Source organism: Artemia franciscana, chromosome 11 (assembly GCF_032884065.1).
Source record: "Artemia franciscana chromosome 11, ASM3288406v1, whole genome shotgun sequence".
Taxonomy (NCBI): domain Eukaryota; kingdom Metazoa; phylum Arthropoda; class Branchiopoda; order Anostraca; family Artemiidae; genus Artemia; species Artemia franciscana.
In genome coordinates this window covers 2,486,521-2,509,744 of record NC_088873.1, presented here as the reverse complement: position 1 = coordinate 2,509,744, position 23,224 = coordinate 2,486,521, and the positions used below count along the sequence as shown (strand labels likewise).

Sequence of the window (23,224 nt, the reverse complement as noted above, 5' to 3'; positions counted from 1 at the left end):
GGGGAGTTGGAGAGATGGGTTCAGTGATTTGGCGAGTTTGGTGCTTCTGGGCGTGCTAGGACGAGGAAAATTGGTAGGCGTGTCAGGGAGCTGCACAAATTGACTTGGTAAAGTCGTTTTCCCCGATTCGACCATCTGGGGGGCTGAAGGGAGAGGAAAAATTAGAAAAAATGAGGTATTTATAACTTACGAGTGGGTGATCGGATCTTAATGAATTTTGATATTTAGAAGGACATCGTGACTCTGAGCTCTTATTTTAAATCCCGACCGGCATTAAGCCTCTGATTTTCCTTTTAAATCAATCTATTGATTCTTAGAATTTTTTTACAGCTCATACCATATGAGCTCTTAGCTCTTGTTTGTTTATGGGGAAACATTATTGTCAATTCATTTGATATTTTTTTATCTTTAAATTGTATTTCAATACTTCTATATATTTTGCTCATATACATGTACAGAGTTATTGACTCCCCAAGTGTCAAAACTGACGACGTTTATATGTCAATATCCCGTAAACAGGTAAAGACAGATATAGGAGATTAAACATGAAAAATATATAGAATTATTTGTAAAATCATGTTAATGAATTTTTGGATTCTGCATTTAATTCTAGACCAATTTTATATTTATATCTTATAAATATAACTGTTCACGAGATAAAAATTTGAAGTTGTCCCTTTTGACTCTTTGCCAGTCTATAAAATCTAAACTGAGAAAATTAAAGGAAACGGTTTGCACAATCCTATCTTCTTTTTTATAAGTTATCTGGAATAAGCTACTGGTGGTACCAAACAAGGTTCCAACACAACTATCAATTTTGGAACCTCAATTGGTACCACCAGCGAATAATCTTACATAGTTTGTATAAAACTAAGATAGGAATATGCTAAGCGTTTTCCTTGATTTTTCACCGTTAAGATTTTATTGACCATGTTCAGTTGTCAATATCGTTCAGTTGAAATCGTTCAGTTGAAATCATGTTCAGTTGAAATCGACCATGTTCAGTTGTCAATATCGCAACAGTTGAAGATAGGTATACAACACTAAACATGAAAAATATCTAGAATTTTCCATAGAATCCAAGAATGCAATAATATACATTTCGCTTCATTTAAAAATGCATATCTTTTGTTCTCCACAATTTTTGCAACACCCTTCATAAATAAAAATATTTTGAGAACTGCAAATTCCCTATTCACAAACTTCCCCTACATGCTTACTCTCTGAATGTGAACCGTATTATATATTTTTGCTCCTACCTGAATTGTTTGAGGTAGTTTTTGTATATTTTTTTGTTTTTTTATCATTTATAGTATTCTAGTTTTTAACTGTCACGTTTGGTCGTTTTGTTCGTTTCCCGGTTCTTGCTGTTTGTGATTCCATCTCTTCTGGGTTTCCATGCGTGCTGAACAGGCCTCGTACATATTTACTAGTTTTACTTTGAATTTTACGGCCAAGAAAAAATAGCCTCTCTTACTTTTAATCTCTGCTTATTATAAAAAGGTGAGTACATAGTGCATCCACTATCTCGAAATTTTTCGGTGATTCCCCGGATTTCAACAGAAAATTGGGTCGTTCAGAGTATCCCAAAAAATTAACATTCGTAAAAATAATAACATTGGCATAAATTTTTGGTGACATTTCAGAAGACCCAATTTTTATTTTCGGAAATTCATAGATAGTGAAAGCAAAAATGAGTAAAAAGACAATAAAACATAGTATGAGGTAAACAAAATTAATTTTTATAGGAAAAAGCAGTTTCATAAAACAAACAAAAATCAGAGAGATAGTATTTGATAAAAGCTTCGATTACGCTTTTTGTAGATGCTGAGGCAGCTTAACCTAGAATGAAAGGAAATGAGTTATTTCAGGCAAGAAACAAATTTATCTTATCAAATTACCTTAAATAATAGGTACAAGAAAAGAAAATTAAATAGAAAATCAGAACCAATACTTTTGAAGAGAATAATAATATAATGAAAAAAGGAATAAAATAATAGAATAATAAGTAGTAAAATAATAATAATAACATAATAGTAGAAGATAAAATCAAAAAAATAAATGGTGTAAATAGCTACGAATAACAAATACAATTGAAAAGATAGTAATTATTGCCAAAATCGTCATGCTTTTCAATCCAATTCACAAACATGCTTAGCTACACATCAACGCCTAGGTTTTTTAATCAGAATTGATCAAACATAATCTGTTTCCTCTTGCATAAGTAGCCCTTGGTAAGCACAGGTAAGGAGAGGGCTTTGGAGATAATACATTAAGCTTTGGACAAAGATTTAATATAACTGCATAGGCGTAAAACTTTATGTATAAGCAATACAATTGAAAATATAGTAATTATTGGCGAAATTTTCATCCTTTGAAATCCAATTCAGAAACATGTTTAGCTAGACATTAAGGTCTAGGTACAACAATTATTGACTAAACATATTTTGTTTGCTCTTTCATAAGTAGCCCTTATTAATAACAAATAGCCCTTACTATGCATACCTAAGGAAACCAGTGGCGTAATTTCGCCAAAATATTGGGGGAGGGAGGCAGAGCCGGAGGCAATTTTCCCAAATCAAGTGAAAATGACTCTGAAAACTGAAAATTGAGTCATATATTACCATAAAGGCAAACATATATTAAAGGAAACCGATTGGTTTCTCTGGATACTAGATTTATGCAGGCTTATTTCGATTTTGACAAGAACTAAATTTCCACTGAGGTCTGGGGGAAAGTGAGTCTGGAGAGGATAGTTACCCCCTGTTTCATAGAAAATTACACCCCTGAAGGAAAAGACTTACGAGATGATGTTATGCTGTTTTTTAAGCTGAACAGAGATAACCTCTTTTATTTTTTTCAATTCGTGCTTAAATGAGGTCGTAGAAGTTACATAAATAATGAAATGTCACCTTTTTATTTATTGATAAATAAAGACAAAGCCTTTTTCCCTTTAAAATAATGGATAACCATAAAATGAGTATGAAGTGGGGAGGGGGAAGAAGAAGAAAAAGTTTATTCAATACAAAATACAATACCAAATGGAAATACAATACACTTATTCCCCCTCGAAAGGCTCCATAGCCAGGGATACAAGGGGGAAGCTTCCAGTCCTCTATTCTTTAGCGGTTTAATGCATTTGGTTGAACACATAAGATATTTGATTTCTGACCAAATCTTAGCCATTCTTTTTATGATTCTATTAACCCTAAAATATTTTATTTTTGTATTGCATGATCAGATAAGCATTGACTCACATTGAAATTACCATTATACAATTAAATTAACCATGAAATTATTCATGGTTGTATGCTACAAATCTTACATTAGACCTTGCCCAGTGTGGCACAGCGCACTGACCATCGACCAAAGCAACAAAATGGAAAGCTTACAGAAAAGGGCCTGCAAAATAATATTTGGAAGTTGTTATGTTGACTACGAGACGAGCCTCAAAGTTCTAAAGACCTTGCCCAGTGTGGCACAGCGCACTGACCATCGACCAAAGCAACAAAATAGAAAGCTTACAGAAAATGGCCTGCAAAATAATATTGGGAAGTGGTTATGTTGACTACGAGACGAGCCTCAAAGTTCTAAAGACCTTGCCCAGTGTGGCACAGCGCACTCACCATCGACCAAAGCAACAAAATAGAAAGCTTAAAGAAAAGGGCCTGCAAAATAATATTGGGAAGTGGTTATGTTGACTACGAGACGAGCCTCAAAGTTCTAAAGACCTTGCCCAGTGTGGCACAGCGCACTGACCATCGACCAAAGCAACAAAATAGAAAGCTTACAGAAAAGGGCCTGCAAAATAATATTGGGAAGTTGTTATGTTGACTACGAGACGAGCCTCAAAGTTCTAAAGACCTTGCCCAGTGTGGCACAGCGCACTGACCATCGACCAAAGCAACAAAATAGAAAGCTTAAAGAAAAGGACCTGCAAAATAATATTGGGAAGTTGTTATGTTGACTACGAGACGAGCCTCAAAGTTCTAAAGTTGGAGTCCCTTAAAGAGAGAAGGCATAAATTGGTTGTGGATTTCGGTCGAAAAATCCTTGACTCGGAAACACACCGTGATCTTCTTCCGTGTTTTGAGACACGCCAAACTCAACATTCCTCTAGACTCAGAGAGAGAATAAAAACGATCCAAAGCTGGGATAACCGCCGATCCACTCATTCGAGCGGTACCTAAACTCATTTGGTCCGTGCTTCATAAATCATTGTAATGGTGACTTGGAAAATAATTGTTAATAAACCATGTGCGAATAATTTAATTTTGTAGGTGTTTTAAATTGTTTTTGACCTCCGCTGTTATTTTTGTAATCGACAAGAATATTAAGGCAAAATAAAATGAATTTGAAAATAGCCTATTGCTTAAATTACTTTTTTTTTGTACTTTTGTAATTGAAAGAATCAGATTATTTTTATCCCTTTAATCATTAAGTTAATTAAATACGTTTGATAATTTATTTGACACTAAACTTTAATAAGCTTTATTTAGGTATCATTATTTATGATAATTCATTTTAATCTGTTATTTATAATGTAATTAAAATAGCATTTTTGATACAAAAATGTTTCTATTATTTTCAATAAAGGTAACAGCTTCTTTTTTCTTTTGTTTTTTATTGTTTGAATTGTTTAAGGTTTTCTCTAATATATTACTTAAGTTGAAGTCGGTTATTTCACTAAAAATTTATGTCTTTTTGTGTTACTATCTGTATTCTATGTACTTTTTTCGTCATCTTTACAAAACAAGCATGTACATAGAGGAAGTAGAGTTTCCTTGAATAGCCTATATGTGAGTTTATTAATATTTATTCTAATATTCGTTAGATAAACTAAACGAAAAATACCGAAAAACCATAAAAATAGGATTTCATGAAGCTTAGGATGGTTAGGATTTAGGAAGTGTTCTTATGAGTAAGTAAAAAGCAATGCTGAAAGTCAAGATAAATAGATGTTGCACTTAATTAAAACAGTTTACCGTCTTCTCTACCCCTCTCTCTAATCATTAGCTAAAGTCAGTTAGAGGTTCAGAGAAAACGACATAGATTTTCAAATATGCGCTCTTTTATTACAATGTTTTTATTGTTGTTGTGAACTTTGTCATATAAATAAAACATAGTAAGTACTCCACCCAAGAAGCAGAGCTTGTCCAAGACGTTGGGAACAATTGTCATAACTTTGAATAAAAAGAAAAAAAGAAGCAAAAAAGAGAGATAATTTGAGAGAAAGTGTTACTTTTTGAGGCACATTTCTTTAATGTACAGGTTTCTCAGTTTCTCCCCCAAATTTTTCATTTGTCCCTGGTAAATAAAATGTTACCAGTAACTAAAAAACTGTATTCTCATATTCTAATAAACTATCAGCATAGGGCGACTCAACTCTTAGCATCAGGAGCAAGGGACTGAAAAAAACAGCCTATTTAGGATAACCTCCGCATGCCGAAAATAAAACTTCACGCCATCTATTTCCAACTGTCCAAGAGGGCATGATAAAGCTTATTCTTCAGGAAAGGATCAATTCTGTCCGACCTCTGTTAAATAAGTGCAGGGGCGTAATTTGCTAGGGGGGAGGGGTAGGGAAGTAACTGCCCCCTCCAGACCCAAATTTATCCATCCCCCAGCTGAAATTTAGTTTCTGTAAAAAAAATCTTGTCAAAACTAAGATAAGTCTGTATAATTCAAGTATCCAGAGAAACAGGTCTGTTTTCTTTAGTATATCTTTGCCTTTATGGTAAAATGTGCATCATTTTTCAGTTCCCACTGTCATTTTCACTTTATGCAGGAAAGAAGCCTGCAAGTAATGACCTACAAAAGACGTAAAATTTTTGAATAGAAAGCACATATACTTAGGAACAAATACTCCATCAATCTTTAAAACATTAAACATATATATGTTTATATATATATATATATATATATATATATATATATATATATATATATATATATATATATATATATATATATATATATATATATATATATATATATATATATATATATATATATATATATATATATATATATATATATATATATATATATATATATATATATATATATATATATATATATATATATATATATATATATATATATATATATATATATATATATATATATATATATACATATATATATATACATATATATATATATATATATATATATATATATATATATATATATATATATATATATATATATATGATAGTTTAAAACATTAAATTATCAATCTTTAGTTATTTAAAAATAATAAATAAATTCTATTCTATTTTGTTAGGCTTTATAATAAACGCGAATATTTGACGATACTTCTTAGGATACTATTAGGTAAGGAAAATTATCTCCTTTGAATCGTATGATGCAATTGCTAAAATGACGCATTATGTATCTTATTGTCTTACCCCGGGTTCCCACTGTTGCGTCAATCCCGACACGATTTTTTCTGGCGGAACAGACGTACGACAGAAACGGATGGAGGTTCACAAAGAAACGTGTTGTAATTTTTCCATATAAGATGTCATGTTTCTCCTTTCTTAAAAATATAGTCTAGTTTCCCTAGCCAGTTTCCTCAATTCAGCAAGGCAAAAGTTATAAGATATACTACTCTATAAGATCGTTCATTGGTGATCAACCCGCGTACACGAACAATTAGTACCCACCTTTATACGAACAATCAAATGCTGAACCACAGAACAGTAGCAGCGTTAGGCATGTGTAACCTATGCAGCTGCAGAGGACCCCCTGTCATCAGGAGCATCGCATCTCAGTGCATTTAAACCCAAACATACAACGTCGTGTGAATGATCTGCTATCTCAGCGCAGCAATGAAACGCCGCACAGAACAATCTCCGATGCTGCATGGCAAAAATCTACCCTGAAATCACGTTTGAAACCACAAAAAATTACAGAATAAGGTTTAATTAAATAAGTGACATAAATGCGATTCCCATGTTTGTACTAATGACCGTTGGGGGCCTACAAAGTAATATTGCACAGGGCCCCAAAAGATCTAGCACTCCTACTGCCACAGAGCTAGAACATCACAAACATAGAGCCCTATTTGCATGATAAGATCTGTATCTCTGTTTGTCTCCCTGTAGGATGACAAGAATATTCGCCGAAAATAGTATCACTGTCAAAAAACCACTACGTTTTTTTTTTTATCTCTACGTAGCATACCTTCCATCTCCTTGGGCAAAAAATCTAGGTTTTTTCTAAATCCTGCATCAGCAAAACTACATCTTTTATACCAGGTTCGTGAAAAAAAACAAGTAAATTACAAGTTTAGCACTTTTATCGCCCAGTCAGCATTTTTTTTGCTCTTAAGATGTTACTGATTTTATTTTTTACCTGGTGGCAACTCTGGTCCCAGTGTCACCAAGACCCACCCTACCCCAGAAAAAAAAATGTAAAAGAAGATAGGAATATTAAAGTAAGTAGGCTACATTTTCAACATATAAAAAAAGGATCACTATGATTTCGAAGTACACTTTAAGTTTGAAATTAAACAATGAAAAACAAACCAATTTACCTTTTGCATGATGGTGGGATACGTTTCGACTAGATTTACAAGAGGCGCAGAAAAAGGTTCATATTTTCTCAATAAAGAACCTCTCTTAATATCATCAAACTTTTCAGGATGAGTCAGCCATTTTTCTGCCACGCTCTTCTTTTTCAGTACCTTAGAGACTTTGCTTTTGATTCTGTGCGTTAATAAAGGGTCAATTGTCCAGTAGTTCAGTCTTTTATTTCCTTGATACTGGATCTTCTTAAACCAACGACAAAAACTTAGTGCATGTCGTACAACATTTTTCCACTGGGGATGAGTTGTTTTGAAGTATTGAAAGTTTTCCCTAAAAGAAAAACCGTAGTTAATTTAATTGAATGGAAATTAGCACATGTTTAAGTCAATAAATATATTTGGGGGGCTTTCGACTGTTTATTAGATTCACATAAAAAAAAAAAAAAAATAAAAAAAATAACCTCAACAGAGACTAGAGCTTGTAAAGTTGAGTATATAGATACTAAAACCTAAAAAAAAATACATATCGTCATAATCAAAATAACAGTGAAAATTAACTTTGGTTAACCAAAAAACAACGACAAAAAGATAGAGAACAAGGAAATGCCCGGCAGATGGGGCGTGTGGGCCATTTTAATATGGGGCACTAAAATACACACACAAAAATATAATATATTTAGATATTCCGTCATCATTAGTCAATAAGCAATCTTGATACTTCCTTTTTTAATTTCAGTTAAAAGTTTCGGATGAATCAATTAGAGCTTTGTCATTTAGATAATATTTGTTTGAAATTGATTGTGTTCGGTGGCTAACTGAAAACAAAACCTTTCAGAAACTAAAAAAGGAATTCCGTATATGTACTAGAACGCCAATGAGCTGAACAATCAGGTAAAACCAACAGAGAATTTTCACACAAACAAATTCTAGGATTTTGTATTTGCAAATCTCTAACAAATCTAACATTTGGAATCTAAAAAATTAATCAAGTTCAACTCTCCCCTCAACATTTCCTCAAATTTTCACCGTAATACTTTTGTGTTCGTGTTTCATTTTTTCATGTAGAAACGGTTGATGAAGTTTCGACGGTTGGAGAAAGTTTTGACATAAATGTTCCACGAGATTTTTCATAAAAATAAATGCTAGTATTTTGAATTTGAGAATGCTATACAGAAATAAACAGAGGAACAAATTTAATAAGAGAATATCGCTTCAGTTTCTGATGCATTTTCAAGCTTTGATGGTTGATGTAATAACGGTTGATGAAGTCTTTACAGTTGGAGCAAGTTTTGCCATGAATGTTCCACGAGATTTTTCATAAAAAACAATTGCTATGATTTTGCATTTCAAACTGCTATACAGAAATAAATAGAGGAACAAATTAAAGAGAATATTGCCTCAGTTTCTGATGCATTTTCAAGTTTTTACGGTTGATGAAGTTTTGACAGTTGGAGCAAGTTTTGTCGTGGATGTTCCATGAGATTTTTCATAAAAATGAACGCTAGGATTTTGCAGTGAAAATGCTATATAGAAATAAATCCTGCATTAGATCTTAATCACGTCGACATGCCAATATGGATTTATATTTTCGATAAAATTCCATTATTAGAGGTTTCTGTTGATCTTGAAAAGTAGTAGAGTAAGGTGAATGAGCTCCCAGGAATGGAATCAAGCCTTAATAATCCCCCGAGAAAATATTTTGAAGTACTTACGTCCACGTCTCTCCCTCTCAAAAGGACAGTGACCTCGGATAAGCTTTTACAATCCTTGTGTTATAAAAGTGAAAAGTTGAGAAATAGATCTACTGCTCAATTACTATTACTACTAATATCTCATTTTACAGCACGAAACCACCTGAAGCCAATACAGTTACGCACGCTCCTCCTCCATATCAATCTTACCAAAGGCTCTTTTGTTACCCCCCCCCCCCGAGAAATTTCAGACTTCCCTAATCAAATGAGGCACAAGAAAAGTGTTTGAAGTCTAATATCTTTGCTAAATCCTGATTTATAAGGTTTTAAAGATCTATAAATCCAATTCTTAATTTTAGGAGAGGAAAACCTTTGATATTGATTAAACCTCTGCTGAAATACAGTGAATTATTTTTTTTTCAAAAACGAGAGCCAATCAAAATGAGATTGCAAACACATAATTAAGATAAAGTATATTTCTATCAAAATTTATATATGACTTATATATGAAAAGCGTATTTTTCTCCAATATTTGACCTGGTCATGTATACGATCTTCTAAGCCCTGGAGATAAAAAGAAGTGTAGAGATAGTAGCTTTGACAATACGTTTCTGTAGTATATTTTAGGCCCTAGATTCCTTCCTGAAAGTTTCATTCACTCAACTTAATTACTTTTCAAGATAACAAGAAGCACCTCAACTATACAGCCATCCAAAGGTAAAAAACGCATATATACATGAAAAGTAATTTGCAATCAGAATGTAAAAACACGTTTTCAGAGGAACTGTATAATGAGAAATCCAACCAACACTAATTTGAAACAATAACTGTTATTCTCATTTTAAGTAACTAGTAAGAGTACAATTGCCAAAAACCTTTGGCAGGGGTTTGTGACATGATTAATTAAAAACAAAAAAATATTTCCTACAACATATATTCATGTTATTAAATTAGGAGTTAGTCTAATTATTTGTCCTTAGCCACTTCCCAGAAAGAACCTGGGATACTTATTTCTTAGGTTCGGATACTTATATGAATACTTTGTTTCCCAGAATACTTGTATGTTAACTCTCCTTAAATCATATCTTTAATAGGCTGACCAGTATGTGTTTATCCAAAATTGAATGGGGTCGAAACTAAGACTAATATTAAAAGCTAGATTTTAAAATAAAATTACGCTTTTGTGTGTCATTGCACAAGTTACACAAATAGCTTTTTGTCGAATTTATTACTCATTAAAAATGAGCAAAAATTAACCCAAAAAGTCTATGGAACATATATGAACAAAACTAGCTCAAACAAAATGACTTGTGACAATTTCTACGTTTATTCAATTACGTAAAATTAACATTTTACTGAAAAGACAAAAAAGAGGATATTTTTCTAGACAAATCCTAAGTAGGCTAGCTCGCAAAAGACAAATTCTGTAGTCTGTTGCGAGCCGTGATATCAGGTATTATAAGCATACATTCTAAATAATTTCGAAAATCACAAAAATAGGCATTATTTTATTAAAATTAGAAACTATATTTATCATATATTAGTGCAGTATAATAGGATTACTTTACAAATAAATCATTGGTCTTGTCTGCAGCAATATCAATATGGTTAGCAACTAAAATCCTAAACTAAAACAAAAAATGAAAATGAGTTAAGAATTAAATAAAATTACAATAATAAATGCAATTAAATTATTTAAAATTATAAAGTAAAAAAATTCTGAAATTTTTAATAGCAAAGATTATACAAATTAGTTAATTTCGGCTACAATAACGACGAATTCAAGCTATGATATACATATCTGAAGTTAATTTACAGCCTTATTATATACCCAAAAAACTTTAATTCAAGTTTTTCTAGAAGTAGAAATCAAATTTCCAAGTTAGAACTTAAGTTAGAGCCAATCACAAGAATTGACCCATTTTCCAGAAGTTGTCCAAATTAAGCAGATGGCAAACCATTTAAAAATATCATTAATTGACTCATTTTCAACAATAAAAATAACCAAAAGTGGTTAATACTTCTACTGTAATAAGACCATATATTGTTTTGCGTTTTCAGTGAAGTGCTATGTTTGCATAATTCAACAGATATAGGGATTTATCGTGAGTTAGTTAAACAGATATACATTAAATAGTTTGCAAAGCAATAACTTTTGCTTGTTTTAAGTTTCAATTTTGCTCTTTACTTTCATCATAAAAAGTTTTTTTTTGCATTAGCCCATTTTATATAGTGAAGCAGGGACATAATTTTTATTTTTCAGTAGGAACAGAACCATATAGGCTAGCTATTTACCAATTCAATACTATGGTATCAGCAATTATAAAATTAAATAACGACCAACCTTAAAAAATCGTAAATACCATTTACATCCAAATAACCTTTTTCGCTGTTGAGCAAAGCCATGGCTACTAAACAAGAATAACTACAATTTGGCTTATTTTGACCTTGATTCACCTCATCTTGTTCACAATTCACAAACAACGATCCAGAACAGTTATTCTCTTTTGATTTGGGCAGCAAAACCATATTGGGATTAATAGCAGTTTCGAGTTCTGAATCACACTGAGAAAAAGTCACCAGGTTTGATTCATACCATTGCTCATCCTTTCTCAAGGTCAGTGGCTCGTCACTTGTTTCACTCTTAATGTTAAGTGGCACAGAGTGGTTTGAAGATAACCCATCAAAAGATACTTCATCATATGCAGGGTTGCCATGCGCTGACTCTAAGCTAAAATATGAATTATTCAGGATTCCAAGATTAGAAGCTTCTTCTTGATTCATATTCTAAAAGAAAGATTTCCTTATTACTATTGATTGCGGCTAAATAATGTTTTAATGATTTTAATCAGACGTTTACAGATGTTAGATACTAACAAGTCGACAGGACCTGACAACCTACATTCCAAGCTATTAAAAGAAAAAGCGGCAATCACAGTAGAACCGCTTAGGAAAATTTTCCAGAAATCACTTACTTCTAGAGAGCTGCCAGCAGACTCGAAAATAGCCAACATTACACCAGTTTTCAAGAAAGGTAACCGTTCAAAGCCTGAAAATTATCGGCCTATTAGCCAGACCTCAGTTGCTGTCAAAATACTCGAGCGCATAGTCAATGATTCAATCCCTAAGCATTTGGCCACCAACAAGATCTTGTCACCCAAGCAGCATGGCTTACAGCCAGGGAAATCAATTGAAACAAACCTTTTGGAATCATACAAGGAAATCACAGATCTAATTGACCACAGACATCCTGTTGACCTGCTGTTGCTGGACTTCACCAAGGCATTTAACAAGGTTCCTCACAGTCGGCTGCACTGCAAAATATCCACTGTTGGCATCAATCAGGCTGTTGTAGACTGGCTAATGAAATTTCTTACGAATCGCAAGCAGAAAGTTCGCTTATTTGCTACAGATGGCCAACCGATTTACTCTGACGAGGCCGAAGTAATGAGTAGAGTACCGCAGGGTACTGTACTGGGCCCAACTCTCTTTCTGATTTACGTCAATGACATATTTAACCATATAGACAATGGCATGCACCTGTTTGCTGATGCTGTAAAAAACTCTTTGGTATTGCATACCCCCAAAGCATCCAGCATGACACAGATGAGCTACGAGACGGGACCCAAGACCGGCTTCTCCAATTCAACATAGGCAAATGCTCTGTATTACACTTTGGACCAAATAACCCAATGGCTAACTATACGATCTACAACCCCACCACAAAAGTAAGAGAGCAATTAGAGAGCAGAGCAGAAGAAAGGGATCTTGGTGTCATCATTGATGATAAGTTTAAATTTCACAGCCATGTTCGGCATGTTATTTCCCTTATAAGTTCCAGTCTTGGATTACTAAAACGGACAATTAATAGCAGACAGGGATCTATATTTATAAAACTACATAAAGCTTTCGTCAGACCACATCTCGATTTTGGCATGTGTCTTGCTGGTTCTTCTTATTGACAAGATGTGAGGCTCATCAAAAATGTACAGAGACGAGCAACAAAATGCATAAGAAGTCTAGAATCAACCTCATATGAGGACCGCCTATCGTACCACAAACTACCCACTTTAATTTACAGACGCTTGCGCAGCGATATGATGCTTATTTACAAGCTGCAGAATGAAAAGTCAGCAATTTTTGGCAGCAATCTTAGTTCCAGCCAGCATAAAACAAGAGGACACTCCAAGAAGCTACCCAACTCAAACTCAAGCAAGAACTCGCCAATCATTCTCTTCGAGAAGAGTCATAAACCACTGGAATCAACTGAAAGATCCAACTGTCAGTGCTCCCTCTATCCAGTCCTTCAAAAACCAACTTGACAAGGAGTGGGAGAAGAAGCAATAGAGATTCGACTGGCAGTCATCAACCCAAGAGCACTACAGGTCTGGAAGACCTTAAAGCTCTCAGATGGATCAGGGTGATTAATTACAGTTTTATATCGTTGATAATCGAAGTCAAAGCGAAAATAAAACTTAGTAAACCTAAACAAAAGAAAAAAGAAAAAAAGGGATCCAGTGCTTGCTGCATTAAGAAAATTCATTAAACGTAAAGGAAAGGCCTATATCTTGCCTTAGGGTAAGGGACTGGGAGACATCAAAATGTTAGTAATGATGTCATTTAAAAATAACTTAAGTGGGAAATCAAAGGGTATATTCCATTTTTTTGTGTTCTAGCTTAGAAACAGATTGACTACCCAAAAGTAGCATTGCTAGAATCAAACCATCCCAGGTTAGTCTAGATATTTAGCCAATATGCCCAACGAAGACCTTTTTGTGCAGAACCCAGGCTATATTGCAAAGAACAAAACAAACTAACCTATATTTTTCAAATTAGGCATAGCCAGCTAAATTAACCAACTAATCTCACGTTCAACAACAACTTCTTTTGAAAGGGTAAAGGCACCAATGATTCAACTGTGCAATTTCAAAACCACTGTCAAAATTTTCCTTCAAAACAGGACAACTCTGCTTAGTCTTGACTTGGAACACCATCTTTTGAACCCTTTGTTATATTTTGACTAACTACCGAGTGACTTAATACCAAGTTGACGCAAAAATGTAAATACATACATCTTATATACATATGATATGTACACCTTATATTGTCATATATACCTAATCACTACAACATTCCCACAACAAAAGACAATAGTACTATTATATTTGGAGATGCTTTCTATGACACAAGAAACATTAAAGTGACCTTAAAATAGTGTTAAAAAATGAGGTTTCTAGAATTGATTAACATCTAACTTCTTCTGGTTTGGAATGAATTAAAAAAAAAATAACAGGAAATGTTTTACTTCAGTTAATATAGCTTGTATTTTCTTATTTGAAGATTATACATGGCCAAAATTATAGCCTAACATTAGCTTAGAAAAAAATAATGTTAAAGCCTAAGAGCACAAAAATCTAAACACAAATTTGACACTGTTTTTTATACCAAATTCGCCAATTCAAACTGCATCAACTTGACTGAAACCAAATTGGGCAAGGACACTGCATAGAGTTTTCTAACTTATTTCACTTCTATACTGAACTCCCTTATTTTAGTCCATACATTAAACCACTAGTTAGTCCATATGCGAAATGTCATAAGCAGCACAATAGCGCTACCTAAGTAAAGAGTAATGATACTTTAATGAGTCATTTTTTCCAGGCCAATTCATATGGAAGGGGTTGTAGCAGAAAATTGAAGGGGTATAGTTTGATTGGAAATTGAAAGTTTGAGTGTCCTTTTAAAGAGTCAAAAGTAATTGGAAGGCAACCAGCTATCCTCCCATGCCTCTTTTTGCTGCGCTCCCCCGAAAGACAACCAACCGAAATTTTGAGATAACTATTTTGTTCAAAATAGTTGAAAGGCCCAACAATTAACCTTCATTAGATGATATGATTCCTCCCCAAAGCCCTTGAGGCAAGAGCTGCAAGTTATACAAGGTGCCCATTGTTTACATATGGGTTTTGTTATTAGAAAAGAGGGCATGTCTGATCCTTTTTCTTCAAAAAGGCTAAGGGTATTAAGGCAAAACTTTCAGGAAATGTTGGCATGCAGGTTGTCAGAAGGGCTTATCAACAATATCTCAAGAATAGTTTAGGATTTGAAGTTGAAACTTTCAGGGCATGCTGAACTAAACAAAAAAAAAACTATAGGGCATATCTGCAATATGCCAGGAATGGCATAAGGTATGAAGTTGAAACTTCTAGGGTAAATTGAGGGGGATGTTGAATTAAATCAAAAGATACTCTATGCATCCAGATGGTCAAAAGGATGTATCTGCAATGACTCAGGAACAGCTAAGGGCATAAGTTAAAACTTCCATGGCATGTTGTGATTGGTCTTTTATTAAGGATATAGATGAGCAAAGGATAGTTAAAGGATAAATATCCTCCAAAGCCATTGCTAGGCATACAACGTCAACTTGATGTTTCAGCTGTTGGGTCCTTTTTTGCAGGGACAAGTAGCAAACCTGTTGCTCAGCTTTACTGCAGCAGGGATTGATCCCTGAGCACCATAGTATTAATGGAGTATCAATTTGCACATGACCACAAAGGTAATACATAGACAACAATGAATAGACAAAATCAACAGGATATTGTTGAAAGATATTGGAAATCAGCTTACTATAAAATGGAAAAGGACACCAAAACCCTCCTGTATACCAGAAAAGAAAAGAAAAACGCTAGGAACAGAAAGAAGAAATAGGGAAGAAAACCCACTCCCAGAGTTTGCACAAATCTGCCACTTGTTTGGTATCTTCAGCCAAAATGTCAAAGAATTTCTAGTTAATTAGAGCCTCTTTTTTGTTTCCCTTGGAGTTGAAGCTTCTGGACTGGGTTGGGATGTTGGTTTGAGCATGAGTTTTTAAACTTTATTTATTTATTGGTTTGCAATCATACACTACTCTCCTGCCTATGCAAAAGAGCCTGATTTTTGTATTCATGGAACTCCTTCTTTATAAAAAAAGAAGCTTATTTTGTAATTTTGGGATTCTTGAGATAGAAAATTTTATCTTGTTTCTTGTTTATTTTTGCATTTGTCTTATTTTTTTTTGTATTTTTGTTGGTGCATTCCCCCCCCCCACCCTGTTCCTTCCTGGTCATGGAGCTTTACATGGGAGACTGTGTTGGAGCTTGTTTCATTGTAAATTTTACTAACTCTGAACAGAAAACTTCAAACAGAATCATAACTAGGTGTATTATCACATGAAATATAAACAGGCACACAATCAACTGAGAAGTCTTACCAGTATATCATTGAGAAGTATGAGGAAGTAGTAGCTGCTGTATCTAAATTCAGCCTTGTAATATTCTGGAGGTAGGCCTATATGTCATTGATTAGGCATAGGAGGCATCCTGTCACCCATCTTGTGCAAACTGGCTCAAATTCTGTAATCCAAAAGAGAAAGCTACTGGACCAAAAAGGAGTTCACCTCAGTATTTACTATTGCATATGATTCCCGAATTTTAAGCCCTATACATATACCATATGCAGCAAAATAGCACTTCCTAAGTAAAGAGCAACATGGGCACAATGCATTATTATCATTTATTTTTGTTTAGGCCAGAGCCCTTTGCATAAAAGGAGCTGTGATAGAAACTTCAAAAGGAGTTCATTGGATTGGACATTGAAAGACTAGTGCCCTTTTTAATAGTTGAAAGTGATTGGAGGGCAACCAGCCCCCCCCCTCACACCAATCTTTTCCTAAAACACCATTTTGTTCAACATAGTTGAGAGGTCCGGAAATTATGTCTTAGAGGATGACGCCCCCATATCCCTCAAGGCAAGGGTTACAAGTTATGGACCCCTACCAAACACATCATATTTTCTCAAAATGCATCTGATCACAATTTTAAGACAGCCATTTGTTCAAAAACAATCCAAAGATCACATAACAAGGCCTTTGGGGTTGAAACAACCCCTCAGAGTCTGGGGACAAGCATTGTTAGTTGTGCCCCAGGGGCATATAAAGTTTTATGGATGAATTGTTCATATGAACTTTAGATTAGCCTAGGCTCATTTGATTGAAAAGTATACCTTAAATTACCTTAAATCACATCTTGGAGAGAAATAAGGACTTTTGATCCTGTTGAATCACACCTTGTGATGACAGTTGCATACGTGGTTGATTAAATTCTGGTGGAAAATTCTGGCGCACCCCAGTCAAATCTCCATGGTTTGTCACTCCACTCAGCATCCAGACGGCGTTTAAATACATCTGTTGATTCAGCAGAAACAGTGTTCTCCTTGAGGTTGTTCTAGAGGTTCACAATCCGGTTCGAGAAGAAGCTGCATCTTGGTGGAGTCTTTGCATGAATTTTGCGGATTTGTTTTGGGTGTCCTCGAGTTAAGTGGGAGGGGTCAATCTCCAGGAGCTCATTTTCTTGATTGGTAGAGAGGAGTTTATGTGCCTGGATCATTTCCCCACGTTTCCGCCTGTAGACTAAAGAGTGAAGGTTGAGTTCCTTCAGCCGTTCATTGTAGGGCTTGTTTTCCATACCGGCAATCAGCTTAGTGGCCCTATGTTGGATTTGCTCAAGCACTGCCTTATCTTTTTTGAATCGAGGGGTGGCCAGGATGGTCCCCACCTCCAAACACGGTCTTACCAGTCCTTTGTAGAGCTTGGTGATTACATGTCTGTTTCTGCTGGTAATGCCGTGTTTAATGATACCTAGGGCTCTGCTAGCATTGGCTGAGATCTTCTGTGAGTGGGAGCTGAATTTCAACTGGGAGTCTACAATAACTCCAAGGTCTCTCTCCTCCTGAACATGCTCCAGTATGTGGTGACATCCAGGGTTTTGGGTCATTAGGTATTGTTGCTGGGGGTTGCTGTGTCCAAAATGTATGATCTTGCATTTTTCAGCGTTGAATTCCAGCAACCATCTTTTGACCCAGGAGCACATGTGGTTGAGATCATTTTGGAGGGATTGGCGGGCAGAAGGGTATTGGCAGGACCTATAAGTTTTGAATCATCCGCATAGAGAGTGGTTTTGTTACTGGTGATAAGGGCTAGCTCATTTACGTATATATTGGACAGGGTAGAGCCCAGGACACTGCCCTGGGGGACCCCACTGGTGACACTGACTTCATCAGAGAGTGCGTGACTATTTGGTCCATTGGTCACTTTCACTTGCTGCATTCTGTCCCTCAGAATCGATCCAACTGATCACTTTCGGACTAAGAGACAGGGTACATAGCCTGTGAAGGAGGTAGCGGTGACAAACCTTGTCGAAAGCTTTGGCTAGATCCAGCAGGATTATATCCACTGGTACTCCTTTTTCTATTAGGTCAGTTACAAGACTGTAAGACTCAAGAAGGTTTGTATCCACTGATCTCTTAGAACGAAAACCATGCTGGCTGCTGCTGATGAGTGAGTTAGCCTCAAGATGGTTAATGATGCGTTTGTTCACAATTCTCTCCATGACCTTACATGTCACACAGGTAAGGCTGATAGGTCTATAGTTTGCTGCAGAAGTTTTGCTACCCTTCTTATGAATTGGGATGACTATTGCCTTCTTCCAATCCCTTGGAAACTTCTCTTGTGTTAGCGAAAAGTTAAATAATTTTACCAGGGGCGTTGAAATAGCAGGGCTTAATTCCTTCAGCAGTCATGGGCTCAGACCATCATGTCCAGTTGATTTGTTGGCATCAAGCTCCTTAAGCTGTTTGGTTACTTCTTTGACTGTGATTGGTGAGTGTAACATTGGGAAGGCAGTGTGAGCCTGTTCTGCTGGTGGGAGGGTTGACTGGAGGTCATCCTTAGAAAACACTGAGGCAAACTGCTTATTCAGAAGGTTAGCTTTTTCGGAGGTGCAGGAAGAGACTGAGCTGTTATTCTCCAGGTACGGTACTGAGTGTCTGCCTGGTTTACGTAGGGAGATATGTTTCCAGAAAAACTTAGGGTTTCCCTTGACAGTTGTGGCCAGATGTTCCTTGTAGTTTACAGTGAGTTTCCGCGTTTCTTTTCTGAGGAGATTCCTGGCGATTTTGTACTTCTTGTATACTGTTGTTGTTTTTTGTTTCACAAACTTCTCCCAAAGTTTTTTCTTCCTATTGCATAGTTTCTTGATTTTTGGGGTGAGGAAAGGTAGAGTTTTTGGTTTCTTTTTCCATGTCATGCTGGTATGTTTGGCTAGGCTTTCTAGTAGGGTATTTTTTAGGATGACAAGCTTCCATGTCATCTGAGATCAGAATTTCCAGATTGGGATCTATCAGCTCTTCCACCATCATCTTGTAATTAGTAAAAGATTGCTTAGTATATTTTGATGGTTTGGAGTTGAGTTGTATAGATGAGAGGACTGGCATGTGGTCACTTGAGCCAATCGGACTGAGAGTCTGTGTCCCGGTCACCTTTTCTGGATCATTGGTTATGACTAGATTGAGCGTTGAAGGATTTTGTCTCGTCCCCAAACACATCCATCAAAATTGTGAGATAGCCATTTTGTTCACAACAGTTCAAACAGCATATAACAATTTCTTCAGGGTGGACACCACCCCCCAGAGCCCAGGGGAAGGGTTGTGAGTTATGCCCCTGGGCATATAAAGTTTTTGTGGAATGGGACTGGAAACTCTTAACAGAAGACCACAAAAACCAAATATTTCAGTGTGTAATGAAGTTCTTAACTCATTATCACAAAGTGGTAAGAGCTTCTTGAGTCAGACATAACTGGAGATGAAATATAGGTTTCCTATATCATGCCTGAATTGAAGCAACAGAGCATGGAATGGAGACATACAAACTTGCCTGTAAAGGTTAAGTTCAAACAGACTCTGTCCTAGTGCAAAATCATGGTGTCTGTGTTTTGGGATATACATGGTGTTTTTTTGGCCAACTTTATCCAACAAGGAACCACTATCAATGTAAAAGCATAAATCCAAACACTAAGAAAACAATGCAGAGCAATTTAAAACAAAGACACAGCATGCTGACAAAGGGAATCATTCTTCCCCATGACAATGTAAGACCTCACACTGCAGGTCAGACCCAGCCTACAGTCCTGATCTTGTGTCAAGGGATTACCATCTGTTCCTAAACCTCAAAGACAACCATTACAATGGTGAAAACAATGTGAAGACAGCAGTGAACTTTTGTTATTGGAAAAGGCAGCAAGTGTTTATGAAGAGGGTATTTAAAAATTGAATGGGAGGTATGATAAGTTGGCAAACTTGTCAACTTTGTTGAAAAATAGAGTAAAGTATGTACTGTCTGAGAATAAATTTACTTTTTTGAAATAATCTTTCATTGTGTACTTATGTTCAAACCAGCCTTACTTAAAAAACTAAGTTGTATATAGGCTATGTACTGATATCTCCAGAAATCACTCTAGAATATTCTTCAAACTGACAAACAGATTATCAAATAATGAAAGTATAATTTTCAGGGTAGGCCTACATGTCTCCACATATTGGGGGTTGAGGGTACAGTTAACCTTAGAAAGGTAAGCTTCCCAAAAAGTTATACAGATGGTAAGCTTTGGTAAAAATTACTATTTGAAGAAACATTGATTATAAAACTCATCATTTAAGTATATTTTAAAAACAAGTGGGAATTACCAAAATCAAATTACAAAAAAAAAATGTTTGAAACAGCACACAAGATTGGTGTCTTTCTTGTAGCCACTGATGTGCATGACTTCACATGGTGTTCATTACAGAATGGCTTATTGCAGGGGTTGCAAAAATTTAGTCATTCAGCAAATGCATGCTGAGCAATGGCTAAAGGGTATTCTTTTCTCTTCTGAAAATGTTATTAAATATATTTCACCTGTCATCTCTGTTGTTTGACTTATATCAAGTCTGATCAAGTATTGCTAAGTTGAGATTTCTAGATAAGCAGCCACATACAGCTTGGCCAGTTCTTTAGACAGAACATTCACAAAAACCTTTTGTGAAAGTAGTTTCTGCCAGATTTCTAGAAAGTAAAGGAGTAGATAACACAATTGTTAATGCCTATGATGTTGATAAGCTCATAAAACATGGACAAGGGCCACCTGTTTGTCTGCTGGGCAGCTGACATTGGACTACACAGTTATTCAAATGTGTCAGCAATGCCTTTGGTGTTATTACAGTGTTCAATGATCTCAGGTTTCTGAACTGGATATGTGATACTGGTAACCTCACAGCAAGTTGACACTACCAGGACAACTTTTGACTGCTTACAAAGATAAGACACTAGAGTCAGCTCTTGATTGAAACAGAATGTTAAGTTTCCTGTTATTCTCCCATTGCTCATAAGCAGCACTTGCAGAATTTCTCTCTTGTTTTCTTGTACAGTTCTAACTGTGGTCAGTTGAAACAGTTCTTTTAGTAGCTCTGATTTAAATAGAATTGATGTAAACTTGCTGCTAAGCATGGCACTTCTATTTATTCCCCAGATAGGAGAACAAATGGGTTAAATGATGAAATAGCCAAATTCAGTATTTTCATATGCTATACCTAACAAAATTTGCTACAAAGCTTTTAAACAACATTAGAAAACTTATTTCACCTCATAGTACAAAGAAGCTTAGTAGCCACCATACCAAGTTTTGATAAAAATTGGTTTTCCTGAAATAGGTGAAAAATTATGCAGATGGTAAGTTTTCTTAAATTTTACTACTCACCCTTAATATATCCCCAACCATTTCAGATAACAAAACTTGGTGACAGTACAACTGGTTAGTCATCACATTAGCACATACAGAGGTGTATCCATTTTTATGGATACACCAAAAAACTGTTTTCAAAAATATGGTATTGTAAAATTTATAAGTGCTTACCAGTCTAGGGCAGGGGCTTATTTTGCTTTGGGGCAAGGGGGCAACTGCCTCCCAGACCTAAGTTCCCCTCCCAGCTGAAATTTAGTTTTGCAAAAAATCTGTTAAAACTAAGATCAGCCAACATAATTCAGGTATCCAGAGAAACAGGTCAGTTTTCTTTAGTATACCTTTGCCTTTGTAGTAATAGGCCTATATGGCTCATTTTTTTAAGTTTTCACTGTCATTGTCTCTTGATTTTTTGAAATTAGGGGCCCATCATTGCCCTCCAAAGCCCCTTTTACCTTGATCAAATGCAAAAAAATCCCAGTTTTAAATCTCATTAATGCAAGAACTGAGCACTAAAGAAAGAGCTTTGTACCAGTGTTTGTTGAAATAGTAAATAAATGAAAATTTTTAATGCATCATGTTAATGTGTCATTTATATTTTTTATGTGTCAGTTTTGGTGTGCTTATTTTAAAATTGGGTAAAATTCTAGTTAATTGACTTCTAAAATTGTACTCATTTTTATTTGACAAGCCATTTGGGCTCATTGCTGTGGACTATGTTTAGCCTATAGGCCTATATTGTACTTCTGTGCTTATGTTTTTTTTATATACAATGTAGGCTAGCTGACAGAAAGCAACAAGTTTGGCAGTTTTTTATACTGTGGGAGTTTGCTTGTTAATAAAGTACTACTATTCTACTATAGCCTACATTAGGCTAGAAGATGATTGGGGGAGTTGGGAGTAAAGCAAAACTTTTAAAAATGAATAGCCTATGTTTAACTATAATTTTCTATCTATTATGAAGTAAAATTGTATTCCTAGCCTGTTTCATTTTCAAAAGACCTAACTGTAGCCTATAGGCTACCCTTAATTGGTATCTTAATTTTTACCCTTGATCCCACCCTCATGCATTTTTGCCAATGAGCAGCATACAATTTATAAGAAAAATATAACTTACTGCAGAGGATTCGTTTATCTTCAAAAATTTAGGGTGAAATCAAAACTTCATTAGGCCCTGCGACGCCAAGCCTACATCGACATTAGTTGAAATCGAAATAGTTGCTAAGACCCATTACAAAATTTATCCCTAAATATCTTTAAAGCAGCTATAAAAGATGGTTTAAAATGTAAATAGTTAAAGTTATATTAAAAGAAAAATCTTAAATAGCTGAAATTAGTATGCTTTTAGTCAGCTCTGAAGATTCTGATTTTTGGCACCGGATTTCCTTTGAATTTAATTGTCCTGCTTTTTCTCC

The 23,224-nt window shown here is 35.1% G+C and overlaps 2 protein-coding genes across 4 annotated transcripts in view; one reads left to right on the top strand and one right to left on the bottom strand.

Annotated features, from left to right (window-relative positions):
• Positions 1-1,721: 1,721 nt before the first annotated feature.
• LOC136032685 (forkhead box protein N4-like) lies at positions 1,722-23,078 on the bottom strand. 3 transcript variants are annotated; one of them, XM_065712983.1, is made up of 5 exons: positions 22,927-23,054; positions 16,472-16,613; positions 11,570-12,012; positions 7,544-7,865; positions 1,722-1,842 (listed from the first exon to the last, which is right to left on the bottom strand). In XM_065712983.1, the coding sequence occupies exons 3-5, from the start codon at positions 12,007-12,009 to the stop codon at positions 1,810-1,812; spliced, it is 795 nt and encodes a 264-aa protein (XP_065569055.1). In that variant the 5' UTR covers positions 12,010-12,012; positions 16,472-16,613; positions 22,927-23,054; the 3' UTR covers positions 1,722-1,809. The 3 variants fall into 3 exon arrangements, with proteins under 3 accessions (XP_065569055.1, XP_065569054.1, XP_065569056.1); XM_065712982.1 differs by lacking the exon at positions 16,472-16,613 and having other exon boundaries at positions 22,927-23,078; XM_065712984.1 differs by lacking the exon at positions 16,472-16,613 and having other exon boundaries at positions 11,822-12,012; positions 22,927-23,078.
• The window catches only part of LOC136032684 (adenosylhomocysteinase-like), a 44,720-nt gene continuing 35,116 nt past the window's right edge, over positions 13,621-23,224 (top strand). Inside the window, exon 1 of the mRNA XM_065712981.1 lies at positions 13,621-13,645. Coding sequence (XP_065569053.1) covers positions 13,636-13,645 — 10 coding nt within the window. The 5' untranslated portion in view covers positions 13,621-13,635. The remainder of the gene's footprint in view (positions 13,646-23,224) is intronic.

What these genes read in the sequence shown, in the direction of transcription:
- LOC136032685 (XM_065712982.1), bottom strand. Translation starts at nt 12,009, where the DNA reads ATGAATCAAGAAGAAGCTTCTAATCTTGGAATCCTGAATAATTCATAT. An exon ending in GGTATTTACGATTTTTTAAG is followed by an intron (nt 7,866 to 11,569) that starts GTTGGTCGTTAT and finishes TTTTTCTTTTAG; the next exon opens with GGAAAACTTTCAATACTTCA. An exon ending in ATCCCACCATCATGCAAAAG is followed by an intron (nt 1,843 to 7,543) that starts GTAAATTGGTTT and finishes CTTTCATTCTAG; the next exon opens with GTTAAGCTGCCTCAGCATCT.